Source organism: Brachyhypopomus gauderio, chromosome 18 (assembly GCF_052324685.1).
Source record: "Brachyhypopomus gauderio isolate BG-103 chromosome 18, BGAUD_0.2, whole genome shotgun sequence".
Taxonomy (NCBI): domain Eukaryota; kingdom Metazoa; phylum Chordata; class Actinopteri; order Gymnotiformes; family Hypopomidae; genus Brachyhypopomus; species Brachyhypopomus gauderio.
Genome location: NC_135228.1, coordinates 12,875,108 through 12,901,419, shown reverse-complemented (window position 1 = coordinate 12,901,419; position 26,312 = coordinate 12,875,108). Strand labels below are relative to the sequence as shown.

The 26,312-nt window shown below is 43.8% G+C and overlaps 4 protein-coding genes across 6 annotated transcripts in view; 2 read left to right on the top strand and 2 right to left on the bottom strand.

The window, feature by feature from the left end:
* Positions 1 to 7,672, top strand: part of siah2l (seven in absentia homolog 2 (Drosophila)-like) — an 18,154-nt gene extending 10,482 nt beyond the window's left edge. Inside the window, exon 2 of the mRNA XM_076979477.1 lies at positions 3,061 to 7,672. Coding sequence (XP_076835592.1) covers positions 3,061 to 3,612 — 552 coding nt within the window. The 3' untranslated portion in view covers positions 3,613 to 7,672. The remainder of the gene's footprint in view (positions 1 to 3,060) is intronic.
* Positions 7,673 to 8,185: 513 nt separating this feature from the next.
* rbmx2 (RNA binding motif protein X-linked 2) lies at positions 8,186 to 10,231 on the bottom strand (the record flags this gene model as incomplete). Its single annotated transcript, XM_076979546.1, has 6 exons — positions 10,082 to 10,231; positions 9,623 to 9,738; positions 9,426 to 9,477; positions 9,207 to 9,336; positions 8,678 to 8,864; positions 8,186 to 8,556 (listed from the first exon to the last, which is right to left on the bottom strand). Coding segments are annotated over exons 1-6 (861 nt in total), but the record flags the coding sequence as incomplete, so codon positions are not given.
* Positions 10,232 to 10,378: 147 nt separating this feature from the next.
* Positions 10,379 to 13,823, bottom strand: gpr119 (G protein-coupled receptor 119). Its single transcript, XM_076979473.1, has 2 exons — positions 12,303 to 13,823; positions 10,379 to 12,187 (listed from the first exon to the last, which is right to left on the bottom strand). The coding sequence occupies exon 2, from the start codon at positions 12,157 to 12,159 to the stop codon at positions 11,026 to 11,028; it is 1,134 nt and encodes a 377-aa protein (XP_076835588.1). The 5' UTR covers positions 12,160 to 12,187; positions 12,303 to 13,823; the 3' UTR covers positions 10,379 to 11,025.
* A 1,730-nt stretch (positions 13,824 to 15,553) lies between these two features.
* slc25a14 (solute carrier family 25 member 14) lies at positions 15,554 to 26,143 on the top strand. Of its 3 annotated transcripts, none has more exons than XM_076979475.1 (9): positions 15,554 to 15,703; positions 16,320 to 16,418; positions 16,773 to 16,911; positions 17,690 to 17,784; positions 19,524 to 19,609; positions 20,333 to 20,428; positions 22,677 to 22,801; positions 23,014 to 23,227; positions 23,444 to 26,143. In XM_076979475.1, the coding sequence occupies exons 2-9, from the start codon at positions 16,355 to 16,357 to the stop codon at positions 23,483 to 23,485; spliced, it is 861 nt and encodes a 286-aa protein (XP_076835590.1). In that variant the 5' UTR covers positions 15,554 to 15,703; positions 16,320 to 16,354; the 3' UTR covers positions 23,486 to 26,143. The 3 variants fall into 3 exon arrangements, with proteins under 3 accessions (XP_076835590.1, XP_076835591.1, XP_076835589.1); XM_076979476.1 differs by having other exon boundaries at positions 15,570 to 15,703; positions 16,323 to 16,418; XM_076979474.1 differs by lacking the exon at positions 15,554 to 15,703 and having other exon boundaries at positions 16,300 to 16,418.
* The last annotated feature ends 169 nt before the right edge of the window (positions 26,144 to 26,312 follow it).

Here is a 26,312-nt window from a genome sequence, read left to right as displayed (position 1 = left end):
TGACAGTCAAGCTCTCTTTAAATTATCTCCATTGTAAATGGCCAGAATTGCTGGAAACCTCACAAGCTTATCAGGGATTATGCCATGGAATGAGATGAATGGTTTTGAATACTGAAGGGGGGGGGGGTGTTTGTGGGTTTTTAATGGAAATGTGAAGGCTAGAATATCCTTTTGAGGCCCTGCTGAGCTGCTTTAAGTTGAATTGCTGACAATGAATGTGATCATGAGAGGTGTGTTTTTGGGGCTGTGTTTTAAAGTCAGCTTCATCATCTCTTTCAAAGATTTACTGCAAACCTCTCAGGCATCCTTACAGGATCTGCTTTTGAGACGTGAAGGGGGAGAATATAAGGATATTTCCTTATTAGAATTTATTTTAAACACCAATTTCAAGGTGAATATTGGTAATGAGGTCTGACATTTTAGGTCACACTGTTGAAGGACAGCAGAAATGGGTGAGACCTGTTTGATTGCACCCTGATTACAGAGGTGTGTGCTCCATGGCTTTGAATTCCCTTTGTATTTTATCAAGGCCCAAGATCAAGGGATCAAAGGGTTCTCCCCAAAGATCAGATCACAGACTGAACCAGCATCACATTTCCCACTACGCATCAACAAATGCTGGGAAATGCTGCCCCACGTTGAAGTGAACAGGTGCAGGGTCCATCCTAACCTCCGAGCTTGGATTCCCTCCTCGGCTGAGATCCACGGGATGCCGTTTGCCACTGAAATTCAGGAGCGTCTGAATAATTGAGGAGCCGGGGCCGCTGGTCTGTGTGCTCCTGGTTTGGACCCGTGTTCTGGGCCCTTTGTGTCTCCACAGGCCTAGCCAGACACGGAGGAAGGGCGGACTATAAAGGCGGTATGTCCTGTGGCAGAAGGCCTCGGGAGCTCCAGAAGCTGCCAGATTGGAAGCTTTAATTAATGTAAGAGTGCTGTGGGGAGACTGAGAATGGGGGGAGGAGTTGTTTTGGTTGTTCGGCAGCTGCAGTTCCGCTTCGAAATTGTATGCGTGCGTTTGTTTACGTATTTCACGGGGTTGTTACAAAGACGGGTCAGGTTATTACCGACTTAAGAAGTCCGGAGCCTCATTAGCGCGGAGGGTCGACAGTTTCACAGCAGGGAACCGAGTATCTCTGGCCAAAGTTGCCCTTGGCATGTCGTCCGGACAGATTCTGCCCGGGAACTGATCCTGAAGAGAGCCAGGCGGTTCTGGCGCTCCGGAGACCCACAGCGAATTCCCTCTCAGACCCACTGGCCTCACTTTATCCCCCTCAGCTCGGGCTCCACTGCGAGACAGGGCTTTATCGCCAGCACGCCGCTGGAGGGATTACTGCACAAAATCCCACCGTCCTGTCATTAAAAAGACAAAGATAAGGGGATATCCGGCTGTGGGAGATGGGGTGGGGCGCCCAGTTAGACTTTCACACCCCTCATGGTCGAATCGTTTGACTTTGATGGGCCAAGCTGAGAACCCTGAATGGATTATAGGGATGTGTTTGAGGGTGTTTGGACACAGGCCGTGTGCTAATGAAAACGAAAGGCAATTAAGGGACGCAAAATATGTCATCTGTGGGACGTGATAGAAAGGTTCTTTCTCCTTCCCCAGACGCTCCCTAACAAAGGGGATTTGGACTCTTGATGGCGGCTTTTAGGTTGAAGCTGAATCCCCCGAGGGCTTCTGAGCTGCAGGATGGCGACTGTCAGTCACTGATGCTCAGTTAAGAAACCACTGGCTATCAGTTAGGTTTAATAATTAATTTGCCTGATATAGATGCATGTCCTCCGGGGTGGTTTAGGTGGCCATGACATCTGGCCTGAGAAGAATGCAGAAAACGAAAAACAGAAAGTGTTCCTTTAATAGTCCAGGTTGACCTTAACTATAAGCCATGGTGAGGTATGGCCTATAGAGGGGAAAAGGCAGAATTACTGAGCTTGGCCTTGTATTTAGCATTGTTATTATAGAAAAATAATAATGCTGTTATTTTGTGTAAAGAATTTTTGAGGTTGAACGTTGGGTCTTCATGAGCGATACGTTTTCTTCCTGTTACAGCGCCACTGTGTAAAATACGTTTAAAACATTACCTAAGCTCGAACCGTTCAGCACTCGTTGATCTGGATTTGGCGACATTAGTTGCCCCAATTAAGTGTGTGCGCTAAACCCAAACTACGAACACTACAACATGGGAAAACGGCTCTTCTTTGAGACTGCTAAGCTGATGGAATCCCCTGAGAAGAGACCGTTATCAGGTTATTGCGGGATTTGTACCCTTTGTTGATTCGCAATGTTGAGTCCCGCAGGTCCAGTCTCGCAGGCCCCTGAGAATACAGTTTGTGGATTGCAATGCGCCCTGCGTGACTTTAAGCGGGAGATTGCAGCGTCTGCGTTTCCGGCAGACGGCGGGAGAAGGAGCTCGTATTTGACCTTCATTCATCCCCTGCTGTCTGCTAATCGGGAGACGAGCCCCGCTATGCACCAACTCGTCCCCATGTGATTAACCTAGCCCGTTACACTCACGCTTCCCAACTATTCGTTCTGTCACCCACAACCACAGAACGGGTAGCTGGGAAGTCCTGCCCCCTCACGACCCAACTGTAATGAGCCAGACTGTCGTATGCTTTGCATACAATGCTGCAGACCACTTCCACTCATCCGTCAGCTCTGTAACTTCTAGACCTGTCCTCCCCTTCCACTCCCTCTCTACCTGTTTTTGTCGCCCGTGACCTTCACTTGCCCTCCCTAAATTCCGCATCTCAAAGTTTCTGCCCCTCCCCTTAACTCCGCCCCGTCTGCCCGCTGCCCCTCCCCTTAACTCCGCCCCTGTCTGCGCGCCGCTGTTCCTCTAACCTCGGCTGTTATCCTGCCCTCCGCTGTCTGCTGTCCTTAATCACTCCTCCTGCTCTGCCTCTTTCCCCACACGTCTCCTCCACATTCCTTGCCCTACTTTTATTTCCCCCCCGCTCATTTTCCATATTTTCCGTCCCATTTATTTTTCCTTGCTCTTGTGGAATAATTTTTTTTTCCTCAATTCGGTCTCATTTTCTCTCCCCGTCTCTCCGTAGTATGCCTCGGCGGGCTGTATGCTGTCGCTGCACCACAGCGAGAAGCCGGAGCACGAGGAGGTGTGCGAGTTCCGCCCGTACACCTGCCCCTGCCCGGGCGCCTCCTGCAAGTGGCAGGGCTCCCTGGAGGCGGTCATGCCCCACCTCATGCACTCCCACAAGTCCATCACCACGCTGCAGGGCGAGGACATCGTCTTCCTGGCCACGGACATCAACCTGCCGGGCGCCGTGGACTGGGTCATGATGCAGTCCTGCTTCGGCCACCACTTCATGCTGGTGCTGGAGAAGCAGGAGAAGTATGAGGGCCACCAGCAGTTCTTCGCCATCGTGCTGCTCATCGGCACCAGGAAGCAGGCGGAGAACTTCGCCTACCGCCTGGAGCTGAACGGCAACCGCCGGCGGCTCACGTGGGAGGCCACGCCACGCTCCATCCACGACGGCGTGGCCGCCGCCATCATGAACAGCGACTGCCTCGTCTTCGACACCTCCATCGCCCACCTCTTCGCCGACAACGGCAACCTGGGCATCAACGTCACCATCTCCATGTGCTGAGGCGTTAGCTCACGCCTTCGAAGAGTGCCGTTTCCCAGGGACGGAAGCCCTTGATGATGGCCGTTTCTAAGAAGAGGGGAGGGTCTAAGAAGGACAAGTGGAAGATGTATACGTTCTGTATATATGTCTGTTCAAGACTCATTTCCTCCAAGGAGGCACGCTGAGACTCAGGGTTGGTGTGCTGAAAGACGAGAGGAACGATGGTCCTTTCTGACACTGGAGAAAGTGGCTTGTTGTTGGCATGTGGTAACTGGCCCAAGCACAGCTGCAGTTTTCTCTCGCCTTGCCCAAGGACATCGATTCCCCATATTTGCTCTTGGCTCTTCACCCTAGTTCTGTGTGAGTGCGGTATGGAAGAGGGCCCAGTCTGCACTGTAATGCTCTTCGCCATAGCCGGAACACCACAGGCTAAGGCCCGGTGGATGGAGCCTCCGTAGCATTGTGGAACAAGTGACCAATCAGACCTCAAGGACGCACAATTTAGGCGGAGTCGGGGCCCGAAGCGGCAGCGGTCACGCCTCCCTCACACATCTTATGTGTGGAATTAAATTGCACTGACTTTGCAAATGGAATCATGACTATGTAAATGCTAAGATGCTGATGTTAATTTCTGTGAGTTATGATATGATGCCCAGCAATGAAATTGGTGTACATGGTGGAAATAAAGCTCACTTGCAAGATGACTGCATGTCTGGCCACCATGTCTTGTCGGGCAAATGCATAACCAATATTGACTCGTAATAACCAATAATACTCACCTGTATTAGATCTGATTTTATCCACTAGGTCCCACCATCTTGGCACCAGCGAACAACTATGGTGCCGGTGAAGTCCTCCATGAAACTTTCTAAAGAAAGATTCCTCAATGGAAAATAACCACACCCTTTACACAAACTGGAGTCAGTTTCGCGGTCGCTTTTGAAATGCTAAAAATTGCAACCAGTTTGTAACGGACCTCATCGACTGTAATCATTGCCCACTTCACGTGAATATCCTCATATACTGAATGTTTCAGTTTGATACTTGAATGTCTTTCTCCTCGAGCAGCACTCTGGGTTCTGTGACGTGCTGGTCACTGATGGCTGCATGTAAATAAAACCAGTCCTGCATGGCATTAATGGGCAGCAGCTATTTGCTATGTGCGCTCTGCATTGGACCGGTTCAGGGTTCCCCGACTGACTGGACACGTTTCTTCCCTAATCCCTCTTTTTTTGTTCTAGGTCAACATCGAGGACTGATGGCCTTTTTTTTTTTTATAAATAGGAATCTGGTTTTGTTGTCTCTTGCTGTGTTGTCACGATGTCTCTTTAAATGACTTGTTTAAACTCGAGCTCTGTGGCTCCATGAGAAGTGGAGAGTTTCTTGTTTCTCCCCCCACGTTCCCCAGGCCAGTCCACCTACAGCGCCTTATGTGTGTACAAACACAACCTTTCAGAGCCCAGCAGGGCTCCCGCTGATGATCAGGTCGCCGTGATCCAAACCACTAGTGTCTTGATAGGACTCTGAGACTTGCTCATAAACAGTGGCGTTATGGGGACACACATTCGTGAGACATCCACGTTCATAAGGCCCCCCAGAAGTCCACAGCAGTAGCGGCGTCATTCACACAACCTGGACGAGGACCCTGAACTCTTTACTCAAATACCTCTGATGACCTCAAACGTGTCCCCAAGTGGACTGCACGGACCTCTTTGGACCCTGGTGGTCCCAAGTGGCTTTCAGCTCTGCAAAAGCCAGAATTCCCTCAGCTCAAAATCAGTTCTTTGTCATACTTCTAATTAATTTAAACATGTAAATGTTGAGCCCTGATGTTTTGCGTAATGGAGGAAAATGTATCTGGTTGTGTTTTATGTTAAGTGACTTTACGTTGATTAGATTTTGTACAGTGTGTAGGATTTGAAGGAAATGTGAGTTATTTGGTGAGCTCGTATGATTTAGTCAGTGTCTGCTTCACAAATATGTGGTTTTAAATCATCTGGTTGTCATGGCAACTTAATCTGCTATTTTGAGGGGGAGATGGTAGAGTAGAGGATCCTTCATTTATGAAACCCACAAATAGAATAAATTACGCTAACTGACGTTGTGATGAAGGTCCTATCTTTTGGAACAATATCCATCCATTCCTCACAAAGAGCACCAACAAACCATACGAGTCCAGAAGATTTTTGTTCCAGCGCCGATTTAGCAGACATGACCAACAATAAATTTTAAACCAAAAATACTCATACATGTTGGTTAAATGTTATTGCATTGCAAAAAGGTCAGACATCTTAGCAAATTGAACATTGAGCAATTTCAGGTCACTTGCTGTGCTTGTGATGTTGCTGAGTCTGAAAACTGCAGTTAGTTACATGATAGTTACAGGGACGTGGTGTGTTGTGCTTGGCCCCCCTGCTGGTTTTCAGGTTAATGAGGTAATTTACCATGAAGCAAAAATTCCTCTCAAGAATCATGAAACGTGTGTGTTGTGGTCGATGTTCAGCAGGAAAACTGCAATTTGTCAGTTTGAAGTTTTAAGTGTATGAAGACCAATTGGACTGTAAGGCTACAAGCCCATGAGGTGACAGGGATGTCATGAAGAGAGACATCATGTACTTAGCACTTATTATCTAGGGAAGAAACGACGTATGGAGGGGTGAAATTAATAGTAATCATTTAATGATTTTTTTTCCAGTATGGTGTGTAATGTTTTTCTAGATTAAGACCCAGATATGCTTTTTTTAGCAGCCGAGCACACACGTTGTCTGACCTCTGCCATCTGTTCCAACCCCCCCAGTACTCTAGACACTCGGTCCAGCTGGGCCAGCCACTGAATAAATGCATTCTGATGATGTGAGCAGGTGGCCTGTCGAGGGGGATGTCATAGCTTGCAGTCATGGCAGCAGCAGTAAGGGGCTAGATCTCTGATGATAAACTAGTGAAACTGAAAAACTTTCATTGTAGATGTAGACTTGAAATATTCCCAGGTTACATGACTGAGCAACTGACCAACCCTAAATTGGTTTTAAGCTTTCTATGAAGACTTAATTTCTGAAAATTAAAAACCTTTAGGACAATTTTCCTTAAAAAAAAAAAGTTTTGTGTGTTTGCATGGGACAGGCCTGGCTCTGTGGGAAGGAACTCCACTCATGGAAGGAGGAGTGGGCATTTGGACAGTTATACAAATGAAAACAATCTGGGATGTAAAATAGTCTTCACTGGTCTTTAAAACATTTGCTTAAAAAGTTACCCATGTGGAAATTGAAAATAGGTTTTATAGAATTACACAAATCTCAGTCCAAAGACCTGAAATAGTGACAGCTATATTTAAGTTCTAGCTTTTTTAGTAATGCAATATTAAACACGTACATTAGAGCAGGGGAAAGTTGACTTCTGAACATGATCCCCACATTTCTGCGTTGCTATGTACCTGGCACCCTCACATTCATCTATTGTGATCATTGACTTCGCCGTAGTAATTTAACCAAAAAAAGCTTGGCAGTTTACTGTAGACTTGAAGGATATTCAGTAAAGACTATGAGAAATATCTGACACTATTCATCCTCTCACATTCCTCACCTGTGGAGACACTTCACAGGTCCTTGAGACGCACCTGCATTTCTTTCCTATTCTGCATTGGTTAAGATCCGTGTTTGTAGGCAGCAGCAGCCAAAACACACGTTCTCTTTCTCATTTGAGAAATGTTAATTTATTCAGAGCATATCTGTGTAGTTTCGCTTCTTAGGTTGTTAACTATGTTAATGTGGCTATAGAGATTATTTGATTGTAATATTAGCAAAGCAGAAATGCTGCTGAATTCCTGTTGAGCGGGTACAAGATGGTAATGTGCACATTATCTGTTGGGTCTTGTATACCTTTTTTTTTTTTTTTTTTTTTTTTTTTTTTTAATACCTACCATAAGTTAAAGATCATTACACAATGAAAGCTATTATATGTAACCTTTTCCTGATGGTACCACTTGCGCTTTTGACAAAAATGAAATTTTGTTGTATTACCCATAAATCTATTTTGTTCTTTGTTTCACATTAAAGTAAAATAAAATATTTATATGTCAAATAGACATGTGTAACAAACAAACCATTTATTTGCAAGATTGATCACAAACATAAAAACAAACATGTCATTTTCACATGTTCTGTGCCAAAGGCATAAACAAGTGTCTGGTGGGGCTTCTGCTTTAGCTCCGCCTATACTGTCCGTCTCCGCTGTCATCTCTGTGTTTAGCATACCCTCTGTCGCTCTCTCTGTCTCTTCCCCAGTCTCTCCCCCTTTCCCTGTCTCTATCTCTGTCTCTTCTCTCTCTATCCATGTCTCTCTCTCCTTCAGTCTCCCTACTCCTGTATCGCTCCCTTTCCCTGTCGCCCTCTCTGCCCCTGTCTCTCTCCCTCTCTTTATTCTCATACAGGCATGCCTCCTCTTTTCCTCTCCCCATCTCTCTGCTTTTGTCCACCCTTCGGTCATCCCCCCTGTCTCTCTCTCCTCTCCTGTCATCCCCCCTGTCTCTCTCTCCTCTCCTGTCATCCCCCCTGTCTCTCTCTCCTCTCCCGTCATCCCCCCTGTCTCTCTCTCCTCTCCCGTCATCCCCCCTGTCTCTCTCTCCTCTCCTGTCATCCCCCCTGTCTCTCTCTCCTCTCCTGTCATCCCCCCTGTCTCTCTCTCCTCTCCCGTCATCCCCCCTGTCTCTCTCTCCTCTCCTGCCACTGCATTGTTGGTCTCTGGATCGGTCCTCTTCTTCTAGTCGGTCCCATGGATTTCTTGCCTCTTGCCCAAGTCGCTCCCCTCTGGCGCCCCCTTCTGGCAGCTCCTTCGGCGTGTACTTCTCATATGCCTCCCTCTGTTTTTTCACTGCTGAAGGAGACCCAGCTTGTGCCTCACACCTCTCCTCCTTCAATGCCTTCTTTTTTTCTTTTTTCTCCTTCTTCTTTTTCTTCTTTTCTTTTTTCTCTGATGTAATAAAAGGCACATTATTTACCAAATATTACCAAAAAATACATTATTTGGAACATTCCACAAATAATAATGAAAGATCTCAAGCCTGCGTGTGAATGTGCGAGGGATTGCACACCCTTTTTTGGTTTCTTCACAGGTACAAGATACTCTTCCTCAGACCCTGACTCGGCTGACATAGCAGTGGGCAGCTTGGGAGCACAGCCTTCCTCCCGCAAGTGCTTGGTGATATCATCGATGTCTTCTGAATCCTTGGGAGGCCGGTAATTTGACACATGGTCCACGCGTATGGTACGCCCTTTGATCTACAGAAGTAACAAACTTAGTCCAATGTACTGCCTAAGACAACAATAACATTCACATATCATACCCAATCCCTGCCCCAAGTCACAAAGGCACGGGTGTTTAATGTTAATATGCACTCCCAAATTATGTTATGGGGATTACGTTTCCATTTACAATATCAAATAAAAACCGCATTTGCCATTATTAATAAGGTAAGCAAAGTACACCACATAGAACAGCTCTTTTTCAGTTTCAGGCCATATACATCAATACATAAATCAGAACCAAAAATCTTAAGTGCTAACTGACTTGGTCTAGTAGAAAACCAACCACTTTCATCTTTGTCAATGTTCTACGTTTACCTTGATGCCATTAAAGTTATCCACTGCCAAGATGGTGCTCCTTTGATCCTCATAGCAAAGAAAGCAGAAGCCTTTTGACTTGCCTGTCTTTTTATCTCGTACTAAGTTAATGTTGACAATCTCTCCATACCTGACACATGAACAGAGGGAAAAAAGTCCACAATAAATAAAACGGTCCACAGAGCGTACACAGATGAAAAAGGGGCGAAATTGACGTACTGAGAGAAAACACAGATGAGGTCTCCCTCCGTGAGCTCATATGGACATCCACCTACAGATCACAGCAAATATGTCAGCGTGTCTTGAACTTTGACATGTTTTCATTACATTATCAACCATTAACATTTTACAAACTTTGGGTGGTTTGTGCTGTTACAAGGTTCAAGTGCAGTCCTGGATGGTTCTCTAACTCTCACCGATGAAGATCCAAGCACTGTCCTTATACTCGCTGTGCCAAGACACCGAGTCCTTCACGCCCAGATTCGCTTCTCTTTCGTTCAGTTCATTAATCAGCTTCACTTTGGTCAGCGGGCTGTGGGGAAATAAACAAAGCGTATGATTCTTACACTTAGATTATTCAAGTATGGCAAGTGTTCACAATTTATCAAGGCATTACATTAGGTGACAGCTTGCCGATTGAACAGATCAGATTAAAGTAACGTCTGAAAAGCAGCGCGTTGTTCACAGAATTGACTTTCCTGACTAAGCTAAGCTAAGCTAGCTGGCTAACACTTCTGACTGGCTAGCCAGTTCACGCAGTAAGAGAAACTAGAAGAGGCAGCTACTATCGCAGTGATGTTCCGCCACTTTGTGTCAAATACGCAAATACCTGTGACTAGCTAGCTACGCTAAGAAACACCGAGACGACTACTTACTTCATTGTGGATAACTGGGTTTATTTTCTTTCACATTCAAGTGGTTCCGCCGTCAAATTTTGAAATGTCGACGTAGGATTTTCTTCCGAGTGTCGAGCGTTCAGGAGTTGTGGGTACTGAAGTTCAGTACACAATAAAAAAGGGTTTCGTTTCCCATCAAAATTGCAAACCATTGTAGATATATTTTTTGCAAGCTGTATTTCTTATTCATTACTTAGCTTTAATTATTTACAAAGCTCTAAATGAATGCAGTTGTCCTGTGATCAGAAAGAAGGCTACAAATAGCCTAAATCTTTAAAAAAAAGCATTTGCAATTTTCACCCATACCATATTTAAAGGTAGTGAATAATAGTCTAAGGCAGATACAGATACATTACTGATAAAACATTTTTATTCCTCTAAACAATTTATTTACTGAATAATTTTATTATAGGCTTGTCTGAGAGATTTAATTTACAGATCATGCATGAAATTAAGAAAATTACACTTCCAGATGTACTCAAAACTGAGTACAAGCATCATACACATACCTCTGTATCTGGTACATATCATAGACAGTTTATACTTAATTGTATCATGACAAAAATTAATGTTTATCTAACTGCTATCAAAATTCATACACAGTTGTAATTGATTATGTACAATTCTGCAAATACAGGTAGACTGTTCTTATGTTAGTCTTATCTTTTTCAAGTCTACACTGACAATGAAAACAACTGGTACTGAATCACCAGACCGTAAGTACTTGGCTTTAGGGAAATAAAAGAAACGGAGCCATAAAGTAAATAAAGCCATCTGTGCCATGACATGCATAAAAGGGACAGACTCTCGAGACTCCATATCCATTATCTGATACAGTTCGTTTCCATTTGGTTCTAGACATTTATACACTTAACAGCGTCCTATGACCACTGAACTCACACTGGTGGTTACACACATTCTTGTCAAAAATTTGGTGCAGCCTGAGGCATTGTGGCAGGTTTCCAAAAAACAAACGAGCAATGCAAAGCCTGTTCAAAAGGGTTTCTAGTCTGAGTGGCAGCTGTGTGGTCCGTGTGGGATCTTTCTGAGACCTTCATGCAGCAATGATTGGCTTTGATGCGAGCAAACATACAGCAGAGCTGCTGCCGCACCTCCTTTTGCCAGAAGGCATAGACCAGGGGGTTGATGAGGGAGTTGGAGAGACCCAGCAACCAGAGATGGTACTCTAAAAACCGGTAAAGCTCGCACGGCTGGCACAGCACCTGCACAACGCTCACCACAAAGAACGGGCACCAGCAGAGCGTGAAGCAGCCCACCAGCACAGCGACGGTCCTCAGGGCCTTGACGTGCCCCCAATAGTGACTGGCCGGCACGCAGCGGGAACTGGCTTGCGCGGTCTGCAGGATGCGACGCTGATGGCCGCAGGCGATTTTCAGGATGTCCAGGTAGCAGTAGATGAAGACGGAGAGCACTGGGAAGAAGGTGACGCAGAAGACCACAATGATGCTCTGCGGGTCGATGACGGAGAACAAGGTGCACACGCTGCCGTAGCGACCGTCCTGCATCTCCTCCACCACGCTCGGCAGGAAGCCCACCACGGTGGAGAGCAGCCACAGGCAGGCCAAAGCGCTGGCTATTACCCTCCTGTCCATGAGTTGCTGGTAGCGCAATGGCAGCTTGATGGCCGCGTACCGATCGACTGAGATTAAGAACATGGTGAGGATGGAGGCCGCGGAGGGCGCGATGACGAAGGCCATGCGGAGCAAGCACGCCTCCTTGTGCGTGGAGGACAGGCGTCCTTTCACCATGTCATTTGCTATGCCCGTAATGGCCAGGCCCACCAGGATGTCGGCCACGGACAGGTTCAGGACAAAGCACCAGTTCTGGCTCCCCCTCTTGTGGATCAGCAAGACCAAGGCGACGGCTACCAGGAGGTTGGTGGAGATGATCAGAAAAGATCCCACGGTGAGAATCCAACCCATAACTGTAATGTCTGTTTCTGTCAGACCAAGAGAGGCTGAAGTCAAATTTTCCAAGTAGTTCTCCCTCCCGTTCATCAAAGACACGGTCCCATTCCGAGTGACCACTGTTCCCATTTTCTGTTCTCAGGTCCTGGAATTTCCCCTGAAAAATATTGAATAAGAAATCTGCATCGTTTGTGGCCCTTCGGTTTAAGCAGCAGACTAAAGTGTCATCTGTCAGGAGCGGGAATGCTGTGTGCAGATAGGCGTCTCTTCACCACAGGGGCGAAGGATGTCCTCAGCCTCTGCTGTGGTTTTGTTGATTCGACCCTTGTCCAGGCTGGCGGTGATTCAAGTCCCATCAGTGCATCTCTAAGTACATACTTCCTGCTGAAAGATACTGTTTTCCATCAGCATAGCATTTGGAATTCAACGCATTAGCAGAAAACATCATTTAAGTGACACAATCATGTTGCTTGGTTAATTATGATATTGTTATTTTAGCACGCACTGACAAAATGGCAAAACCGCTTGGGTGTGTTTGTTCTGTGCCTGAGACGCATCCTTAAAATAAACCTAGAAAATGTATCGATCTCAAACAGATCCCAGAAAACCAGTGATAGTAAGGTTAGTAATAATATTCCTCATTCTTGGAAGATATACTATATATATAAAAAGAGAGCATCAATAAAATGGCATCATAACCCATGAGTGAAAATATATTTCCCAAATATCAACCAAAACACTTTGCAGAATATTGGAGGCAGACCAGGGCGCTATTTGTGTTCATGGGAAATCTGTAGAAGACAGCATAGATCAATTTGTTTGACTTTTTAATGGTTATTACAACAGAGATCAAGAATCCATTCCAAGTTCCTCTTCAACTGCAGCCCCTACGGGTCCTGTACTTCACAACACTGTCCCTCAAACACACAACATGTTTCAGCAACGGGCACACACTCCTCATAATGCACTTCATACCAGGGAAAGATCTTTTTTATGGCCATGGTTCAATATAATGCCCTTTCCAAACAGCAGTCCTGCTAGACTGTTCAGTGCTTTAGAGTGCAGCACTAGCCTACAGTCTAGTGCAAGCTGCACCCCCATTAGTGCAGCTTGCACTAGACTGTAGGCTGGCAACACATATCTACAACTTCTTAGCTTATCCTTAACCGAGTAAGGAGGTAATTACACCTGTGAGGTCCCTCAGGGTGTGGAGGTGAAGATGTCCTTAAAGAGGAGACTACTGTCCATGGTGTTGTGTTGTGTGTACTGCCTGGCCTCTCTATTTTGCCTTCACTCAGAAAGGAATAACTGTGTCTCTCATGGCAGCCGGTGAGTTTCTGCTTACTGTTTTAACATTTGTTCTGCAGTTGTCATGTACACTGGTTTTTGGATTTTCTCCTGCTTCTCATTGATGGTATGTAGTGTGTGCACAGTGCCCTGCCTTTAAGCTATTTGTTGCTATAGTAATGTGTCTGCAACGTGCCAGGATGCTAGTGTGCTAGGGTGGTGGCGGTGTTTGTTCAGGCTGTACTTTGGATAAAGATGAAAGTAAGGTGAAGCTATCTTAGGGCTTACTCATAATAACATAATAACTCAGTAATTAATAGAAACCAAAACCAACACCAAGACTTCAATGCAGAATATTGGGTTAGATCTTGTTGCAAATCTAACCCATTATATTTCATATACATCTTTCAAAATGGCTTCCATTGTTCATTAGACATCAAAATTAACAGCTGGCGTCTTCCCTTGGATCTGCTACAGGAACCTGCTAACAGTTGCTCAGAAGCTGTACCAACGTGTAGTGAGGCTGCTTCATACCACACTGTGAGGTCATGCCACTCTATCTTCAGACCAGAGAGGAGGCACCACCACCAAGATCATCTACGGTCTTCATCACAAGAGTTTTCTATATCACTGCCATTGCATCATTAGCCTTAGAGCACATCAACATTCAAATAAGTCTCCATTTGACAATGGAAGCCTTTTTAGTAACACGGAGAATTGTTTTATATGCTTTTTTCACTTATAATAATGCTTTTTTCTAACACATGTAATGGTAATTTTAAGCCATAAGTAATTGAATATAATGTCACTGTTGTGACCAGGTTGCTGGTGTGCGCGTATGGAATAATTGCTTGGTTAAGGACTTGGTTATAGCTCCAGTTGATACTCCAGAATGCTGGTTAATTGCTGTCCACAACGTGTGAAACCTGTCCACAACGTGTGAAACCTGTCCACGGCATATGAAACCTGTCCACAACGTGTGAAACCTGTCCACAGCATATGAAACCTGTCCACAACGTGAATGTATGCTTTATTTGAGGTTTGGGGTCATGTTAAAGGCTTTATATTATAAACACTGCATGGTCACTGGACATATGGGAAAACCATGACACTGTACAGTTCATATGTTCCATGTGACCGAATAACAGCAGGTGAGAGTGTTCTGCAAAAGACTTTCTTTAATAATTGCCTTGATTTGGATGCATTCCCAGTTAAGAATGAAATGCATTTATGCATTCACATTATGCTTTTTGACTGGATCGATCAGTTAAATAAATGAAATAAACCTAAATTGTCTTATTTATTTATTTATTTATTATTTCCAGTCAAAAGGTAACATACCTATTTATCCTCGAAGTCAATACTCAACAGTATGGTAGAATGTAATAGAGTAAATGTGCTTGTCTATTATACATAAGTAAAGTTTTAATTTTCTATTCAGTTGGCCAGTCATGATCTGGTGTTTAGGAAACTGGTCTTGTGACCAGAGGGTTGTGGGTTTGATTCCCAGGCTGAAATGCCCTTGAGCAAGGCACTGAACCCCAACTGCTCCCTGGGTGCCGGGCTAGGGCTGCCCACTGCTCTGGGCATATGTCACCAGCCCCCTGGTGATCACTAGTGTGTGTGTGTGTGTGTGTGTGTGTGTTCTCACTGCACAGATGGATACATTTCAAGACAGTGAGCTTTTGTTTGTTCCCTGTATAATGTAAAATGCATTTTGATTGCAGTAGGGCCTGTACTAGTCTGACATGTAAAAAGGTTACTAATAGGTTACTTTGGTTAGTGTTTTTCTAGCCTACATTTTAGTATAATTGGGGTGTTAATACACATTAACAATTTTCTTAAAAGCAATGATACTGTTGGTTTGACACTACAAACTTTAAACTTCAATCTAGCTCTAACATGTAGGCCTATACTTTAATATGCTTGGACTTCCTCTGTAAACATTGTATTATCAAATTATGTCTGTTTTTATGTGAGTGAGTTTTGTGTGAGCTATGCCTTCTGAATCTTTGAAGTCATATACTGAATATCTGAAGAACTACTAAAGAGGTAATTGATTGTTTCTTACACTGTTGGGAGCAATGTATTTTGCTGGTTTGTATATTCTTGGATGTAATTTGCAAATCACACAAATTGTAATGGGAATGCAGAGATGTTCATGCTCCAGGGTCACTTTGGAGAGGGGACAGTGTGGGGGGTGTTGCGTCACTCAGAAAGAGGGTTGAACTTCCGGAAAGTTGTTCCTGTTTCTCCTCTAATCATGGCCAACTGAAACACAACTAGCACGCCAAGTTTTGCGTGGCAAGTAAAGCGATCCCACTTGTTGTCAGGATGATGGAGTCAAAAATGAAATAGCGAACAATACTTCATCACTCCGTCTAAGGTACGTGTGCTATATGTGGTAGTTGTAGATGTAAAGGTCCGTTGTTTTTTTACTTTACTGATGTGAGAATAGTTCTCTTAGTTCGCAGCTACCCTCGCGAGACAGCTAGCTCGCTAAACGGCCAGCTAGCTAATTGCACTAGTTGAATACTGTTAGCTTGCTAGGTAGGTTAATTTACCTGTAAAACGCTATATAATTGCACTGTATGTTTCACACGTATTAAACAGCTAGCACTAGTTTTTTAAATGCATTTTTGCTGCATTTCTAATTCATTTTAGTCACAAGCGAATCCCAAGGACTTAATATGTGACTCGGTTTGGGAGATTTGTGAACCGCTGTCAGTCAACCGTCCCACTAACGGAAGTGGGTGTAAGCGGAGATCACTTCATCCAATCACTCGCCGCTATTGTCTGATTGACAGATTCCGCAACCAGTGAAATTGTCGCAGATTTGCGATGGCGCTTGCATGAATCTTTAATGCAGGTTTTTTTTTCCGGTGCACATTTGGCTATGCCGCTGACTACACTGGGTGTATTAATAACGGGCTGGACGATGCTTTACAATGTGCGGTTGAAACAACTTCTTTATAGCTATTTTGGGTTTTTGCTGTTTTTAGTAGGTCTCCACCAAGCCGAGGGGACTGCAACAGAAATGGCAAACCTGAACTGGAAACCGTTTGTCTACGGGGGGATGGCCTCTATCGTCGCCGAATTTGGTGAGCGGTGCACCTGCTGTTTTTAAACGATGCTCTTGTTCTGTATCGCCGCAGAAACATCATAATTTCATATTGTCATGCTTGGCCCATGATAATATAGTGTCTGAATGGAAACCGTCTGTTAATGTATCATGTGTGCTTTGAATACAGCATATATATATATATATATAAAATATGCATGCATGCAGGTAAGGGACTAAACTGCTGACCAGTTTTCTTCATTTGCTTGCTGGATGAAAATATAACATTGTGCTTGTTTGCTCCGTTCCTTACAACTAAGCTGTCACCTTACATATTCAAGCTTTTTAAAATTGCATTTTTTTTTCTCTGTTATTTATTTGAAACTACATGCAGGTACCTTCCCCATCGACCTGACGAAAACGCGCCTGCAGGTACAAGGCCAGTCCCAGTGTATGGAGGTGCGATACAGAGGCATGTTCCACGCCCTGCTCCGGATTGGACGGGAGGAGGGCGTCCGGGCGCTGTACTCCGGGTAGGAGCATCGGTGGGGAGGCCGTGGTGCTGTGTGCAGGGAGACGGCTCTAGAGGGTTTTCTCACTGGAGAGTTGAACCTCATGCTGTTCCTTTTGTTAAGAGGCCTTTTGTTCTGGCGAGGTCTCTCTGTTGTACGTTGTAACCACTGTTAGGCTTTGGGTCATATGCAGTGATTCGGTGAAGTCTTCTCAAAGATCACTTCTATCTTATAAGCCTCAGTGGTCGACCTAGTTGCAAAAATCTAAATATAGATGATATCGAAACCACATGTTGTACACAGATATGTAGCTATGACCCCCCCCCCCCCCCCCCCCTCCCTCCCACCCCCATCATGCTGAGTACTGGAGATACTGGATAGTCTGGTCAAGGCTGCATGGATAGTATGTGCATTGACCGTGCAACTCAAAGCCTGTCATTGAGCTCCTCATTGATTTGCTAATGTTTGTGCTTTCTTGAAAGTTGGCATCAGCCAAGCCTGTGTTTGTAGAATTTGGATAATTTTTAGCAAGAAAGCTGCAGATAATCCCAAAAGTCTAGCCAGCCCTCCTTCGTATCAGCCCACAGCCGATACGCGACTTGGCATTGGGCTGCATTGGGCTGGTGGAAACTAAGCACTGTCAATCCACAGTTTCCATCCAATCGTAATTAATCCTCCGCCTTCTGCAGTCTGTCCGTCACTCAGGGCGTCCTGCTCCAGTCGGGGGGACGAACGCAAGCCGTCTCGTGTGGTTGTACCGGTTTTCCTCTTGTCTTATCGTGTGTTCTTTGTTTTATAGGATTTCGCCCGCGCTCCTAAGACAAGCCTCGTATGGAACGATTAAGATCGGCACGTACAACACACTTAAGAAGCTGTTTGTGAGCCATCCTGAAGGTGAGTGTGGATGATGACCCCTCTGCTTCATTTTCCCCCCACTTGCGACCCGCCCATCTGGTCTGGTTTGGTACCTGATGGTTTTGCCTTACCTGTGATCAAAACAGACCCCTGTTCTTGCATTACTACTGTTCCATATAGGACAGGACCTTTTCACTGACTAACTAACTAGTCAATAAAATTAGATGCCTCTTGCCTTTAGCCTGCAAAGTTTTGGATGCAATTACAGTTTGGATTCTAAGAGAACACTAAGAGGAAAGTATTCAACATGAGTATAGTGTCCTGAACACACACCAGCAATCCATTTCCATCACTGACGCAGAAAATAGTCAATGTGCAACCTCTTTTTGTGTTTGCCCCCATGGTATTTTGAGGAAGCGAAGCAACCACACAGATGAAACCCTCTTGACCACTTGTACGAGTTTGTGGAAGTTACCTTATCACACACTTCCCTGTCTATCAAAGTGTCAGTCGCTGCATCTCGCTTTCGAAAAACAAACGTTCCCTCCGTACGGTCCACACACCTCGCCTGCTCTCGGGAACATCTGCTTGCACTGGAACATCTCGCGCTTTGAGGCGGGTCTTTGAGGCGGGTCTTTGCAGCGGGTCTTTGAGGTGGTTTGTTTGCCGTTGGAATGCGGCTCCTGCCTGCGAGAGGGCTCGTCTCGCCCGTAACACTGCCAGTCTCGTTTAAGCTGAATCAGTGGTGCATGGATGATTCGCCTCACCGGGTCTACATCGGCAGGGGTTCAATTAAAACCTGATGTTCTTATTTAACCCGACTAGCTGTATTCATGAACATGAAGCTAATTAAGGATTTTTTTGAGCCAACACGAATTAAGGTGATCCTTATAAAGGATCTGTTGGTTAACCTGCTGTTTAGCGAGTGGTACTTTAACAGGGCTTACCTGCGGCCTGTGTTATGTTCCATAAAACTTTCCCGCACCTCCATTAACGGTCTCTGAAAGGACGAGTGCATGTCCGACACGGGTGTGCAGGCCAAACGGGAGGTGGTGTAGGGCGGGTGGTGTAGGGCGGGTGGTGTAGGGAGGTGGCGCGTTGCCGCCTGAAACCCCCAGCGCAGGCTTATTTGGAGCAGCATCCCTGCAGCTCGAGTCCCTGCGGCGAACCGTTGGAAACCCCAACAGTGACCCATCCTTCACTGTTGATTTGCTTATTTTCATACAGGCTTTTTGATACAAGCGATTCCTGTAGCAGTTGTTCAAAACTTGATCGTCATTGTTATTTCAGTTCTTGTCTGCTCTTCCTCCTGTGCCTGTACGCAGTGTTAACAGCATTAAAGTGGGGACTAACACTAATGCATTTGGCCATAAGAGTCTCTCACCACTGTTGACGAGCACTGTTAGGGTGTAGCCTTGTTCTACGTTAATGGGGTGTAGCCTTGTTCTACGCTAATGGTGCCCCTACATTTATTTTCTTTGTTTTCCCTAATCAGGGAAATACATATAGGGATATTTTAAAATAGAATATACAAACCTTTCAGGCTTGTCCCCCTAAGTAAATGTCAAATCAACCAGTCTAAGGTGGACTTTATTTAATCCATGCCCACACACACACGTCTTGTTTATTATTGCGTCTGCAGGGTGCGTGAGCTGTGATCAGAAGTAGACGTTCCGGCACCTTCCATTGCTTTTCTTTGCCTTGACTCTGTGCTTTAGTCTTTTCTGAACAACGTGGAAAGGACCTTGACATCATCTACTGCTATTCATTCTTTGCAGAGGAGACCATGGTTATCAACGTGTTCTGTGGCGTGGTGTCTGGAGTTCTGTCCTCCTCCTTAGCAAACCCCACTGATGTGCTTAAGGTAAGAAACTGGCAATGGTTGATGTTGTAGTTACTAGATTATTACTAGATTAACGATTCCATCACTACAGTTGGGTGGCATTAATTTTTTTGGTATCTTGGTATAGACTCAAATTTATATTCTGAAATGTGGTGGTTTGGGGTTCAAAATATGACAACCTAAACCTGTTTGGAGCACAGTACGCCTATAGATTTTGAACATATTGTATGTATTGCATGTAATAAAATGGACATTACATATTAGATTGGAAATGCATGTAACTTTAATTTAATGCAGCACTTGCACATTTGTGTTCTAGTAAATACGAAGAAATTAATAAAATGAGAAAGTAGCACTTGATCTAAAGAAACGTGAATAATTTTTTCTTCATATCAAGTAAAATTTCTTCATATCAAGTAAAAAATCAATACATTTTATTTCTTATTATTTACATGGTGCCAGTTCCACATCATGGTATACCTAATATACGCTACATTAAAAAGCCCACGCGTTATCCCCTTAGGGCTTTTAAGCGTATTTGCTCCTGAGTGGTTGGAGTGGTAGCGTCCGTGTGTCATTTATTTACACAAGCTGCAGCTCACTGGGTTATTCATGGGGGAAAATCCTCCGTGCGAGGCTGAAGCAGAAAGGTGAAGGTTGTGTGTGTGTGTGTGTGTGTGTGTGTGTGTGTGTGTGTGTGTGTGTGTGTGTGTGTGTGTGTGATGCTCTCTGCTTGGTGCATAGATACGCATGCAGGCTCAGGGCAGTCTGCTGCAGGGCAGCATGATGGCCAACTTCATCAACATCTACCAGACAGAGGGAACCAGAGGCCTGTGGAGGGTGAGTCTGTGCAGCGCCCCCTACAGGACGGAGGGAAGGTTCCGTTAAAGTTATCTCAATGTCAAACGATGTTCTGCAACACCACCATCAGGCCAATGAAGATTCTTTTATTCGTTTGAGCTGCACCTTGCTACAGTGTTTGGTGTTCTAGGGCCATACAGACTTTTCTGCACATTTCATTTAAGATGAGAAAAATAAGAACCACTGGCATATTTACAAGTGTTGCAAGCGTTTGGAGTTTGGACTCTAATACTGATCAGCATCTTTATTCTCTTAGGGTAATGCTCGTCTTCTGATGATTTCCCCAAGGTTCCTACCATTAGTTTCTGATGAATTTATTGCTCATTTGCATAATATGCTAAATCTACTTTTCCAAACTAGTTCTAGGATTTTCAACCAGTCTCCAAAAATTGCTATAAAATATTTACTGGAGTATGAAAACATTTAAAAACATTTTGGCAATTAAAACAGCCCGCTTACCACATGCATATTCTTTCTTCCAGATATGTGCATATTTGGAAAAACTCCTAAAACTCATGGCACTTTTTTGCCACATGATTCTGACGTCTGTTGATTTTGGTGAATGTATGTCAATCTGGAGCACAATAAAAGATATCGGCAACATCCCAACATCAGATCAAGCTGAACCTTTACATGCTTTATGTTTGATCGATAAGAGGGAAATTAACATTAATTTGAATATATTGGGTTCAAATCCTTTGCAGTAGTCCTGAACCATATTTGTGTTTATCACACACGCATGTTTTGTGGGTGGAACTTAATCGGTGGCAAAATTTGACGATACAACGGTGTGGTTATATATTTGTTTGTTTAATTAGTCTGTCAGGAGCCTGTTTGTTGTACACCAAGTTAATAATGATTCGTAGATTGATTTCCCATGTCAATCATATCAGCTGTATGTATGCGTAATGTGACTGCTGTAGTTTATAAGCAGTCCTTCTAAGGTGTGCTTGGTCACCTCTTTCTGATGGTGTGTGTGTGTTCTCACTGCACAGATGGGTAAATGCGGACTATTAATTCCGATTGGATTTAAAGGCACAATTGGCAATTTGGCAACTTAACATATCAGACATACTATATAATACCATTCTTAATTGGATAAAACTCTGTGCTTATAGAAAATCATATCCTATCTAAATCAATTTCACACTATACCATAAAACTGAGGCTGATATTACACAGTATAATCAAATCAAAGTGAAAATTACACTTAAAAAATCTGATAAATTATATTTAATTGTTAAAATGTCTGGTTTGGATAAGTAGCTAAGCATTTTACCAATTACCTTTCAGGTCACACACCAGGTTAATTGACCCAAACCTTACATCAGTTTGAACAGAATAAACCCAGCTGTTAAATAAACCCCTACTGGTAGTGCATGGTAACACACACATTCATTGTGGTTGGAACACTGCTTTCAAAAGGGCTACATGATCAGGTTGTGGAAAGGCTTCTTAACATGTATACTGAAATATTACGCTCCGAGTAGCATTCAGTCCATTATCAAGCCGAGGAAAGCATATGGTACTGTACCGCTAACACCAGGCCAAGATGAAGCTGTCCCTCCAAACTGGTCGGTCTGTGCATGTGAGCACGATGTGAGCTTTACCCAAAGCTTGGCTAGATGGCAGGATAGCAAGGAAGAAGCTGCTCCTGACGGCATGCCATGTTGGGCCTCGCCAAAAAAACACTCGTTAGAGACCAAGATGGATCTTTTTGGACTGAACTCCAAGTGGTGTGTTTGGTGAAAACCAAGCACAGCACCAGCGATACACGATACCTTCCAGCACAGCGATGTCCCTGAACACGTTGGCCAAAAACCAAAGCAGTGGCTTAAGGATAAAGGGCTGAATGTCCTTCAGTGACAAAGTCAGATCCCTGAAATAAATCCTAATATAAAATCTGTGGATGGACTTGGAGGGCAGTGCACTGCTGGTCACCACAAAATTTGACTGAGCTTGAAAAACTCTGCAGGGAGAAATGGACAAATGTTTACCAGTTTAGGTCTGCAAAGTCTCTGATCCAAACACACTGATTGCTGTAATTAAAGCAAAAGGTGATTCTACAAAGTACTAGATCAGGGGACTGGTCACTCTTCCAAGCTATATATGGGGTGGCTTTTTGTATGCCTTGACGAATTTGAGGAGTGAAGGTTTATTGCGAGATGTTGAGTATCCATCTTTTGTTTTTGGCTGACTTGGTAACTAGACTGCTTTTCTGTTGTAGGGTGTCATCCCCACAGCACAACGAGCAGCTATTGTGGTTGGTGTAGAGCTTCCTGTTTATGACATCACCAAGAAGCACCTGATTCGTTCCGGTCTCATGGGAGACACTGTGTTGACTCACTTCATGTAAGTACAGCTTGTCTCTGGTCGTGTTTTATACATCATTTCATTGAGCCCCTCTATATACCTGCACATGATGAAACCTGTGGCAATGTGGTTTCATTGCTCACTCATTTGCCTTGAAGAACCCAGAGTTCACAGTCTCTCTCTCTCTCTCTCTCTCTCTCTCTCTCTCTCTCTCTCTCTCTCTCTCTCTCTCTCTCCCTCTCTCTCTGCAGTTCCAGTTTTGCTTGTGGACTGGCAGGGGCACTAGCCTCTAACCCTGTGGATGTGGTGAGGACTCGAATGATGAACCAGCGTGTGCTGGCTGGGAACCTTCTATATAAAGGCACACTAGATGGACTCATGCAGACCTGGAGGAACGAAGGATTCTTTGCCCTCTACAAGGGTTTCTGGCCCAACTGGCTACGCCTGGGTCCGTGGAACATCATTGTATCCTTTATAAGCATCATTGTCTGTCTTCTTGAAGTTCCTTTCCACAGAATTGGTAGGTTTTGGTTTTTATACCGAATGGCCACTAGGGGTCAGCATGTCACTGAAGGTGGAATCGGTTCATGTATCGCTACTAATGTTTTATTTAAAAAATATAATATAAATCAATACAACCAAATATCCCAACCATGTTGATGCCCTTAACTCATTTATCAGTTCTTTATCACCTATGAACAGCTGAAGAAGCTTCCTTTATAGCTGAGCCTGTGACACTCTGTGGGCTCAACGAGTGTGTGTGAGGTGGGGTGAGGGAACACACCCCTTCAGCCTGTGTCCTTCCTGAATCATTCATCAACCTTCTTCTGTCACTCACCTTTTGCGCACACAATTACAGTATTGGGTTTGTTTGTTTGTTTGTTTGTTTTTGTTTGTTTAATTAATCGGTCAAACCCTTTTATGTGTCCTCTTTGCACCAGAGCCCTGATTTTAGTATCTTGGCAGCAGCATTTTAGGTCAACACTTGGATCACAAACCTTGTTGGGTCACAGCTGGAAATGCCACATTAGCTCGCTGCCACATCTGATTACACAGGGGGCAGGAGACCAGAAACTGGTGAAAGCAAGTTGTTTCAGAGTAGCCTCACACTAGCTAACTGACCTAATTGTATTTGAGTATTCTCTGTCGGGTCCCTCGTTTCTGAGGTGAGGACATGACTAGCAATGCTGGGTTATTTGTTGTTGACAGGGCGTTGCTAGTGTCTGTGAGGATCCCAGATGTGTGTAATGCACATACGGTGAATACACTCCAGTGTAATTAAGTCTAATGTGTTTAAACGTTTATTCTGCCCAGATCAGCTTGCCAGAGCACCTTACTATAACCTGTAGAAACTGCGAATAACTTTGAAGATGCCAGTATGTAACTGTTACAGGCCTGAGTTTAGGAAAGTGTACCCCTAAGCTAATGTAAATTGCCACTTGTGGGTGCTTTGGTGACATTTCGTCTTTCGCCCGAGAACACTCCGTTTGCTTTGCGTAGCGTGAACACTCGGCACTCCCGATTGTCTTGCAGACACTTGCTCCAAGTTCAGCATTACTCACCATTAGGGCATCTGATTGTTTTGTCTAGAGCCTTCAGTTAAACTCCACATGAGTCAGCAGAGCGAGAGAGCTTTTTTTTAAGAACACGCACAGAACTGAAAGCACTCCTGACATGGGCTCCTGGCTGCCTTTTGTGGGTTTTGCGTCTATTCCACCGTGTGTCTGTGTGGGGGAGGGTGGGGGTGTTTGTATACGGACAAGAACATGTGAAATATAGAGTAGAATATTTTGGTAGGCATGATAAACTGTACATAATGCTGTTGTACATTTGAATGTATTATGGTTTTGTTTTTACATTTATTTTATTGGTAATCAAGATCAAGGATCTCCATAAAAGATGCATGGTGTATCAAGTTGACCTCATTGCCAAAGTGTCCTGTACTGTACAGAACTGCACTGTTGCTGGTAGGATTTCAAATCGACACATTATTACAAAAGTACTGTTGCATAATTTGTACCATTGTCACAGCGACTTTCATGGTCAGATCTTTTCATTTATGTAAAAAATGTACTTGTATTTTGCTTAAGACTCATGGTCTCTGGCTACCAAATAGGCCTGGAGCTACACTTAAGATTTAGAGATAGTAACGAATGCTAATAAATTTGTCTGACACATGACAAGCCAATTTGGGAACATGCGAGTTACAGTGATACTGTACAGATGCCTTGTATTAAAGGGAAAATCCCTTCTTTAACATTTAAACTAGTTTATAGAGTCATTTTGACAATAAAATATAGACATAACAAAACAAAACCAAAAAACTAAATCTTACATGCAGCTCCCGATCCTTTCTAGAGTTTTACTTTTGTTCTGAGAACAGGAGGTATGCTACATTTTCAAGCTGACATTTATCATGTCTTCTTTCGTGTTGTGTCCACTGTGTGATGTTAGGCTTGATGTGACTGACTGTTTCATGGTTCCTTGTTTTTGCTTGCTTGCCTGCTGTGTTCCCCTGACTGCTGGCTCCTTCCTTCTCTACCCAGGCAGAATGCATGTCGTTTTCTCCCACACAATTTAGCCACTGTGCCTATTTCCATGTGCAACCAAGACCAACAAATGGATACACTCATGTGCCAGTTCACACTTGAATGCTTTCTTTCTCCATAGATTTGAAGAACATAGTATTAGTATTATTTATTTTTTTTAATTAATATATTTTCCCTACCTTCTTAGTTGTTCCAAAACATTTTATTTTGAATCGCTGACCTTGTATAGCTTTTTAAATCTTTCAAAACCAAAGGACTTTTTATTTGTTTTAGTTAAAATAAAATGATGTATTTACGTACATACTGATAATCTATGAATATTCTTTATTCAAATATACAAATGCATCTCTCTCTAAATTTACCATTGTAGTAGGGTTTTGGAAAGACGTTTTATGTGACAGGGTTATTAGAATAGACTTTAAATTGGCCATACTATTTAAACTATGCTTTGTAGGGAGATGTTTCAAATGGAGAATGAGTGCACAATGGGCCTTGAATTTAAACAGCTGTATGTAAACCTGCATGGGGAAAAATGGATTCAGGTCAGCAAAGAATGTATTAATCATTAATCACTTTAAATTAAATCCCATCCCTTACTTTTCTTTTATTGCTTGATTTGTTTTCCGTGTGCTGTGACCCCTGTCATGATCATTTCCTGGATTATTTCTCTGACAACTGTCACCTAACCTAGCAAGTTCTTTGCGATCTTCGGCTATGATGAAAATGCAATGACAATTTTTTGCTTTATGGATGGTATAAAATTGGCTTTTTTCTGTGGCTGTTTTGACTTTGTATGATATGTGCTCCTGCCAATAAAATCAAACACCAAAAATTTCTAGAGAATTATTATTTTTTTAAACAGCAACACTCACTGTGAAACCAACTGCTGCTGAATATAAAATGTTTGGCTTATTTTAGCTTTTTCTTCTCGCGTCAGTTAATATAGCATGGTATTATATGGCTGTAAAGCGTCGTCAATCTGTACTAGTGTAGACATGTAA